The 10,089-nt window shown below is 40.8% G+C and overlaps 1 protein-coding gene across 1 annotated transcript; it reads left to right on the forward strand.

Moving 5' to 3' along the window:
- The first annotated feature begins 353 nt into the window (after window positions 1-353).
- Window positions 354-980, forward strand: LOC145099206 (uncharacterized). Its single transcript, XM_079036800.1, has one exon. The coding sequence runs from the start codon at window positions 354-356 to the stop codon at window positions 978-980; it is 627 nt and encodes a 208-aa protein (XP_078892926.1).
- The last annotated feature ends 9,109 nt before the right edge of the window (window positions 981-10,089 follow it).

Raw genomic sequence — 10,089 nt, forward strand, 5'->3', positions numbered from 1 at the left:
AATTACACATAAAGCATAGACTAAAGAATCTAACACTACATAAGAAACCTCACGTGGCGGCTACATTTTGCCTCACACTCTTATATCCCTAATTGTGAATAATACATGACTATTTATAGGGAAAAGACAAGTCTTGGGCTTTTAACCTAGAATTCATCAAAGGGGCCCATTGCCATCATCCATGGAATGCTTTGAAACCCTAAAAAGAGGAAGAAATAGAAGTTATTCCCGTTGAAGAACCTATAGTCAAGAACGATGCACAAGTCGGAGTTCCAAAGAAGACTATCCCTCTAGTAACACCCATAGCCACTCAACCGCCATTCCCCTCCCAACTTGCGACTTCGAAAAAGAACATGGAGGAGAAAGAGATTTTGGACACCTTTCGAAAGGTGGAAGTAAACATCCCTCTACTTGATGCAATTAAACAAATCCCGAGATATGCAAAGTTTTTTAAAGAACTTTGTACCAACAAGATGAAGTTGAAGGGAAATGAGAAAATTTTGATGAATAAAAACGCATCCATGGTTTTACAAAGGAAACTTCCACCCAAATGCAATGATCCTGGAATGTTCACGGTTCCTTGCAAGATTGGAGATGTCACTTTTAGTAGTGTTATGCTTGATCTTGGTGCCTCTATCAATTTCATGCCCTATTCGGTGTATGAATCATTGAATGTCGGACCCTTAAGTGAAGCTAGTGTCATAATCTCTCTTGCGGATAAATCAAGCGTCTTTCCTAGAGGTGTTTTGGAAGATGTCCTAGTGCAAGTGAACCAATTGGTCTTCCTGATGGATTTCTATGTGATTGATCTAGATGAGCAAGTGTCCTTCAAATCGGCTCTAATCTTGCTTGGGATACCGTTTTTTAAGACGGCTAGGACGAAGATCGATGTGTATGCGGGAAGTTTGACAATGGAGTTTGATGGTGAAACAATAAGTTTTAATATTTATGATGCCATGAGATATCCTAGTGATGTTTAATATTTGTACTTTGTTGATGTTGTTGAGAGAATTACTCAAGAATTGTTTGAGTTATCTAACAGTGATATGTTGGAGATGTTCTTAAGCAAAGGATTCGATTATGGGAAGCTAGCCGAGCAATTAAAGCTTTATTCTTTGGATCCGGAAGTTGAGAAGTTGGTAAATAAAATGGAGATGAATAAATCCACAAGATTAGATGAAGAAATCCACAAGATTAGATGTCAAAAAATTGAATTGCCCCAAACTCATACAAAATTGCCTCCATCCCTTGTTCAACCACCCGAATTGGAATTGAAGGTCCTACCTCGACACTTGAAGTATGCCTACTTGGGAAAGAATGAAACCCGTCCGGTTATCATTTCAACTCACTTAACTGAATTTGAAGAAGAGCAACTCCTCAAGGTGTTGAAGGAGCATAAAGAAGACATGGGTTGGACGATTGCGGATATCAAAGGATTTAGTCCCTCCACTTGTATGCACAAGATCTTAATGGAGGATGAATGCAAGGCAAGTAGGGACGCGCAAAGAAGGTTGAATCCGCCAATGATGAAAGTGTTCAAGAAAGAGATTTTGAAGCTCCTAGATGCAGGAATGATCTATCCAATCTCGGATAGAAAATGGGTGAGCCCGGTCCAAGTTGTACCTAAAAAGACGGGAATCACGGTGGTCGAGAACAACAAATGTATGATGGTCCCCACCCGTGTGCAAAACGGGTGGAGAGTATGTATTGACTACCGCAAACTTAATGCAAGCACACGAAAATATCAATTTCCATTGCCTTTCATTGACCAAATGTTAGAAAGGTTGGACGGGAAATCCCATTATTGTTGTCTAGACGGTTATTCTGGTTTTCACCAAATCTCGGTGGCACCGGAAGACTAAGAAAAGACAACATTTACATGTCCATTTGGCACTTTTGCATACCGGAGAATGCCATTCGGATTATGTAACGCCCTGACCACTTTCCAATGTTGTTTGGTTAGTATCTTTTCGGAATATGTTGAAAATATAATTGAAGTTTTCATGGATGATTTCACGGTACATGGCAACTCCTTTCAAGAGTGTTTGACCAATCTCACCAAAATTTTGAAAAGATATATTGAAACAAATTTGGTTTTAAATTTTGAAAAATGTCATTTTATGGTGAGTCAAGGTCTCATTTTGGGTCACATTGTATCAAAGAAAGGAATTAAGGTAGATAAGGCCAAGATAGATGTTATTCAAAGCTTACCTTACCCGACTTGTGTTCAGGAAGTTCGTTCTTTTTTGGGCCATGCAGGTTTCTACCGGAGATTCATCAAAGATTTTTCAAAGATAACAAGACCAATGTGCCAATTCTTGCAAAAGGATGTTGATTTCGAGTTCAATGAGGCGTGCAAAGAAGCTTTCGATAAGCTCAAAGAGTTGCTTACATCTGTTCCCATCATGCAAGCACCAAATTGGGATCTCCCCTTTGAGATCATGTGTGATGCAAGCAACTATGCAATAGGCGCCATTTTGGGTCAAAAGAATGGACGAGCCTCCCATGTGATCTACTATGCATCCAGGACACTAGACAATGCTCGAAGCAACTACTCTACCACAGAGAAGGAGCTATTGTCCATAGTGTTCGCTTCGGAGAAGTTTCGGCAATATCTAATTGGCACCAAAGTTATAGTGTATTCGGAGCACACGACTCTCGAGTACTTGATGACAAATAAATATGCAAAGCCAAGACTCATCCGGTGGATCTTATTATTGCAAGAATTTGATTTGGAAATCCGGGACAAGAGTGGATGTGAGAACCTTGTTGCCGACCACTTAAGCCGGATCACTTCAAATGAAACTCCTCTCCCTTTGCGGGACGAGTTTTCGGATGAGCATCTCTTTTCCCTTATTCAATCTACTCCTTGTTATGCTGATATCATTAACTTTTTGGTCACAAAAAATTATCCCGACACATTCTCACGTGCTCAAAAAGACAAGCTCAAAAGTGATGCAAAATACTATGTGTGGGATGAGCCTTATTTGTGGAAATATTGTCCCGATCAAATCATTAGGCGATGTGTACCCCAACAAGAGCATCAATCCATTTTACAATTTTGTCATGAATTTGCTTGTGGGGGACACTTCGGACCTAGCCGAACCTTGAGAAAGGTTCTTGAATGTGGATTAATTTGGTCAACCATGTCACGCGATTGTTATATGTTTTGTAAAAGCTGTGAACGGTACCAAAGGACGGGAAGCATTTCACAAAAAAATCAAATGCCACAAAATCCAATCCTTGTTTGTGAAATTTTTGATGTATGGGGGATTGAATTTATGGGCCCATTTCCCGTTTCGTTTGGCAACATTTACATCTTGCTCGCGGTTGACTATGTTTCTAAGCGGGTTGAAGCTAAAGCCACAAGATCGAACGACGCCAAAACGGTTATCGAGTTTTTGAAGTCTAATGTTTTTGTGAGATTTGGTGTGCCTAGGGCTTTAATTAGTGATCGAGGGACGCATTTTTGCAACAAGATGATGGAGGCCTTGCTGAAAAAGTACAACGTGACCTATCGTGTCTCCACCGCCTACCACCCTCAAATGAACGGTCAAGCGGAAGTCTCAAATCATGAGGTGAAGAGTATCTTAGAGAAAACAGTGAATTTGACAAGTAAAGATTGGATTTTAAGGCTTGATGATGCCTTATGGGCCTATCAGACTGCTTACAAGACCCCGATAGGAATGTCGCCTTTAGGTTGGTTTTTGGAAAGTCATGTCATCTACCCATCGAATTAGAGCACCGTGCATTTTGGGCGGTTAAGCAATGTAATTACAATATTGATGAGGCAGGGAGATATAGGAAGCTTTAACTCCAAGAGCTGGAAGAATTGAGAAACGACTCCTATGAAAACTCAAGGATTTACAAGGAGAGAATGAAGCTCTTCCACGACAAGGCCATCACCCGGAAGCATTTTAATCTGGGGCATAGTGTTTTGCTTTACCACTCGCGATTGAAATTATTTCCCAGAAAGTTGAGGTCAAGATGGATAGGTCCATTTGTTGTGCTAAAAGTCTTTGAGCACAGAGCGGCTGAGATCCAAAGTGAAGAAACGGGACAATTCTTTAAATTCAATGGGCATCGTTTGAAACCTTTCTATGAAGGTTTTAACGCAAATGTCCTAGATGTCATCCAGTTGGATGCCCCGGTATATTGAAAACGAAAGGGAAGGACGTCTCGCCAAAGACGTTAAAGAAGGGCATTTTTTTGAAAGCATTATGCTTTTATCTTTTTCTAAATCCAATAAATCACTTTAAAAACAGCGTTTTTAGGATTTTGAAAATAAATTTTTGAAAGGTTTCACCCTTCAATCCTCGTTTTTTTTTTTGCGATTTTGTCGAAAATTTTGAAACCGGGCCTTACGGGGATCATTTTGGCCTAGAAATCAAGCTTTTTGGAGAGAACAGATTTTTTACCCAAAGGAAGAGCCCGAAGCCCACGTAAGATGTATGAAGGAAAGCACGCGGTCCGCATAGACGAAAAGAATCCATCTCGTACAGCACCCGCGGCCCGAGCAGCACCCGCGTGAAGGATCAGAGTGTTCAGGAGTTTTTGAGAAACTAGACGCGGCCAGCACGCGGCCCGCGCCTTGCCCACGTGGGTGTTCGAGCACTTAGAATTTTTTTTGGACCATTCAATTCCCGCAGCCTCTACGCGGCCCGAGCAGCACCCGCGTGAAGGTTCAGAAGCGATAAGGTTTTTCAAGTGGCTATACGCAGCCAACCCGCGGCCCGCGCCTTGCCTGCGTGTGGTCGTTTAGCTGAGTTTTTAAGTTGTTGACTTTTGTTGACTGAGTTTTAATGAGTTGACCAAACATTGACCGAGTTTGACCTCTCTTGACCAAAGATTAAAACACCTCCAGCACTCATCTTCTTCATTCTAACCTAACAAACTCCACCATTTTCTCTCTAGAAACTCAAGAACTCCATAACCCACTTCCCACAAAAATTCGATTTCCTGGAGTTCTACCGGTCGGAATCTCGCGAGACCACCACCATTCTTCACCATTTTTTATCCTCTACAAACCCCACCCAAAATCCGGCCCGATCTTTGGCCGGAATTCCGGGCGCCACCACCACCTTCTTTCGCATTTTCCGGCCAGCTCCGGCCAGCATTGAAGATTCTGAGCATGGGCTTTTGTTTCTCTCATCAAGGGCTTTCTAACGATACCCAGCTTTTCCCAAAAACTCACGAAAAGTTTCCGATCAATTCGGGGTGCCGCCACTCTAGTCGCCGGAAAGTCATCTTGAAGCTTGTTTGTGGGGTTGTTTTAGCAATTAAAGTGTCAAATACAAAGCAAAATCATAAACTTGGGGTGTGTCTAGGAGAATCTCTTCGGTGGCTCTAATTCCGCTTCCACCATTCGTTCCGGGTCTAAGAAAATTGGGTACGTTCATTCCTTTATCTTGATTATTTGCATCTTGATTACCCATTGGTTGTTGGAATTGTGTGGTCTTTGGTGTCATTTGAAGATTATTGTTGATAAAATTTTGTCCCGAGTAAATGTCTAAACATGAAAAAACGGGGACGGGAGCTACTTCCTCTAAAGGTGGATCAAAAGGAAAATCCAAGGATCCCTCGTTTCGTTTGTTGAATCGTGAGGACTGAAAAACATATAATTTTCTCGTTTCCAACAAACGTCAAGTCATGTCAACAAAATTCCTCCATAGGGAATCTTTTGCTAGTCTTGGGGTACTCGATGGAGTCCAAGCATTATTTAACAACATCGGGCGGGGCTAATTCCTCTATAACCGTGTCGCCACCTATGTTGAACCAACCTTGGAATTTCTCACCACATTCAATCCCGAAGAGGAAGGCGAAACCGTCACCTTCCAAATGCTCGGCGAGAAACGATCCCTACCGCTTCGGGTCGTGAACGCCCTGATGGGCACTCTAGTGGACAACCTATATTACCAACAAGACCCATGGCCTAGAAACTTCAGCGAGCATCATTTTTGGCAGCAGATTACCAACGAGCCACGATATTCATCATCTTCGTCCAAGGCCTCCTCCATAATTCACCCATGTTTGCGCCTAGCGCATCGAGTACTCACATGCACCATTTTTTCCCGCTCCGAACTGGGTCAAATTTCAAAGGCAAAATTATTTTTCTTTGGTGCATGACTCATGAGAATGGCCCCCGACCGGATTTTGCCTCCTTCTTCTTCACCAAATGTTACAACCTCACGACTATGGACAAAGGAGACATTTTCATTGGGGGATTGATCATCCTTATTGCTTCCCGGCCCCCGCTTCAACTTCATCTCTCCACCCTCCCATTTGAGAAGGCTCCCGACCCCTCTAGCCTTGACGACCACGCACTCCGTCGAATGCAAATCATCCGGGATTCGGTCGATGGTCCCATTTGGAATCTTGACAATCAACCATACCTCATTCTTTCACACGAGTATATAGGGTGTTTCGAACCAACCGACCCCGAACAATGGGTCATTCCATCCGACTACCCTCCACATGTGGATGATGAAGATGACCAATTTCAGCCTCCACAGCATTTTACCGAGCCTCAATATCAGCCACAGCAGCATGAGGGACACGAGATCCCACCATACTTCCCCCCCTAACTTCTTCAATCAGTTCACCACAATGTTCTCCATTATCCCGCGAATCGATACTCAAACGCAGGAGAACACCCGGGTCATCCAGGATGTGGTCACCCGTGTTGATCGGCTGGAGCAGTCCTTCCCGCCCACTTCCCGCCAGGTCCATAATATGTGGGACTACCACTATCGCCACAAGGCATTTCCCGCCGCCCGACCCTCCGATTTAGGTCATTTCCTCCCTGTCCTTAAGCATTGAGGACAATGCTTGTTCTTAAGCTTGGGGTTGGGCGTTTCCCTTTTCTTTTACTTTTTCATGCATTTTTTAACTAGGTTGCATAACATTTTAGTTTTAAGTTGATTTTCATTCATTTTTTTTATTTATATAAAATTCCAAAAAGATTTTATTTTCTTCTTTTTCACCTTTTATATTTTTGCATAACATTTAGCTTAGGGCATTAGCATTCATGCATTTTTGTTGTCTGTTTATTCTCACCCCCTTGGATGCCATGGAACATGTTCTTAGTTATTGTATCATTATTGGTCCAGGATCTTGTTGTTATCTCATCCATCGAACCGGGACCACAAGCTGCAATTTGGAACTTCATACTTAGGATCAGATGTTGGAAGCTTAAAGGGGTAAGTGATCATGGCCAGGTAGTTTTCATGAAGAATTATGCATGCAATACTAACAACTATAGGATATACTATTGCAATGGATGTTCTTAGCCTTGCGATCACTACCGCCGAGAGGATCACACTTGATCATGTTTGAACCGTTAAGATGAAGCACTCGTGCTTGTCCCTTAGTAGAATCCATATTTGGTCTCTTTACATCACCATATCTTTTTGCGATTTTCTTAGGATTTTAGAGAGTCTTTTAGGACGCATGTGGACATTTTCATTATTTTTGAAAAATTGCAAGTTTGAAAAGGAGCTTACATTACATCTTTATGCTCCACACATGGTCATTTTCACACTTAGACCATTCAGATTATATTACTACCCTTTCGGTTCCACTTACACACTTTTTGGAACCAAATTTTGAGTCAAAGGGTTTTCTTGTTAAAAATTTCGATTGTTAATACATTACCTTCAAGTATGTATAACAAAAAAATGGCATGCAAATTTCCAGCTGCAACTATCTGAGAAGGGTGACCAGTTCAATAATTGAACAAATTTTCCAACATTTTGGTCACCCGACGTTTGATATTCATTTATATAGGTTTGTTTTATTTTATATAGATCGAGTTGTTTTTCGCAAATTGGTGATGTTAGGGAGACTGTCGAGGTAACAGCAAGATCAATTCTGACCATGTTGACTAACGGTGATCAGGTTCCGCGGTTCTATCCATTCTTTTTATTTTCCTTAGGATAGTTCATCCCGGGTTCATTTTAATCTTGTCTTACTTGAGGACAAGTAAGGTTTAAGCTTGGGGTGATTTGATAGCTTCATTTTATTTACTTCTTTTTATAGTTTATTTTAGCATATTTAATTCACAATTTAGATGATTTCCATGCATATATTCTTTTTTGTTATTTTATGACCACTTTCGGGTACTTTCAAGTTTTGTGAGCTTAATTGCAGATTTTAAGGAGACTAGTGGAGCGGGAATGTGTGGGTTCTTGGAAGCATTTCAACTTGGAGGAAAACGAAGATTTTGGGCTTGATGGCTATGGAGGTGATGCATGGAGTGGGATTGTCAATTATTTGAAGGGTTGGAAGAGTTAAACTTTAAATTTGCGAGATGCGGGGATTGATGATCGGGAGTTTGTGGAAGCCTCGAGTGATTTGGAGAGGCTAATTGAGCTTAAAATGAAGAAATATTGCATAAAAATGGACTAGAAGTTGATTGGGCTCGAATTGGGCCAATGGACTAGCTGTGGGGGCCCAAGACATGAAGGAGCCCAAAAACCCGTCAAAGTCACGCGGCCCGCGTAAGAAAGCCCGCGGCCCGCGTGGATTCCTAAAAGGGGAAATTTTGGGATTTTACCTAGAGCTATATATTGGGAAGGTTGGTGTGCCTCTTCAGCTTTATCTTTTACATCTGATTTGGAGGCATTCTCTCTGGAGTTTTGGAGCAATTTGAAGGCCAAAATCCTTGAAGAACTTCATCTTTTCTTCTCTTGATTCTTGTCAAATGTTTGGTACAATCTTAACTAACTTTGTTTTCTTGAGTTTAGCCATGCTTGGCTAAACAAATCTTGGTTGACTTTTGTTAAATCCTTTGAACTTTTGTTGAATATTGAAGAACCCATGAATTTGTGTTTGAATCTTTATGAAAATGTTTTGTGTTTTAACATCTTATCATTGCTTGTATGTTTTCATTCATGAGTTTAAATGTGTTTGTGGTGATTAGTTGGCTAATTTCTTGATTAAGTAAAGGATCTTCAAATTAGCAAGCAACAAGTTATTCTTGTGTTAGTTTTACTTCACACAATCATAAAAACATTTTCTCCAACATGGTAGTGGAAGCTTTTGACTCCTCTTGGATTTGGTGACTTTTTGGTTCTTAATACTAGTTGACTTTCACTAATTACATGCTTCTTGGAATTAGTGACTTTGAATAAGGAAATTGTTATGAGCTTCTCTAACCATTTCAACAACTAAGAAAAGTCTAGATAATCTCAAGCTCCTTGGATTACTATAGCCAACTTAAAGATTTAAATCAAGTATTGCACCATTGGATTCTAATGATATGTTCATTAAAAGTCAAAGTGAGGAAACTTTAAGTCAACCATATCTCCTTTATTGATTTTACATCAAACTCTTATTTTTGTTGAAATTGTCTATTTAAATCATAGTTTAATTCTAGTTTGTTTCAAGTATTTCAAAACACCAAAACCCCCATTTTTAATTTATTGTCATTTTCCAAGTATTTTTACAAATAGATTTTTCATATAGTTATTAAATTGAACCAATCTCCGTGGATTCGATCCCTTTACCACTATACACTATTTTAGTGTAAAACATTTAGGGTTATTAATTTTGTTGGCCTTGGCAACCACCATTATTGCATATGCTTTAAGTTAACTGAAGAAACATGAGGTTCGATATCCGACGCATGACCTGGAATTGGGGGCGGTGGTGATTGGCGTCAAGGTTTAGAGGCATTATCTATATGGGATCCGATGTACCATTTATACTGACCATAAGAATTTAAGATATCTCATGGATCAACCAAATATGAATATGAGACAGCGTAGATGACTTGACGTGATCAAGGATTATGACTTCGAGATTCTTTATCACCTGGGGAAAGCGAATGTGGTCGATGATGCATTGAGGCGCAAGTCGGCTAGTTCTTTTGTTGGGAGCTTATGTATGAGGATTACGATTGATTTTCCCACTATTTGATTAGGGAGGCTCAACATGAGGGGGTCAAGAAGGAGAATTAGAAGCAAGAGAAAATCAAGGGTGAGATTTTCATGTTTTCTACCGATAGTCATGGATTGTTGACCCAGTTCGGTCGGGTTTGGGTACCAGATTTTGGCAGGATCAGACGGACTGTGTTGGAGGAGGCACATA

This window comes from Lactuca serriola, chromosome 4 (genome assembly GCF_051521515.1).
Source record: "Lactuca serriola cultivar US96UC23 chromosome 4, Lser_US96UC23_V15, whole genome shotgun sequence".
NCBI classification, from domain to species: Eukaryota; Viridiplantae; Streptophyta; class Magnoliopsida; order Asterales; family Asteraceae; genus Lactuca; species Lactuca serriola.

Coding starts and splice junctions, on each gene's coding strand:
- LOC145099206 (XM_079036800.1), top strand. CDS start 354: ATGGAGGAGAAAGAGATTTTGGACACCTTTCGAAAGGTGGAAGTAAAC.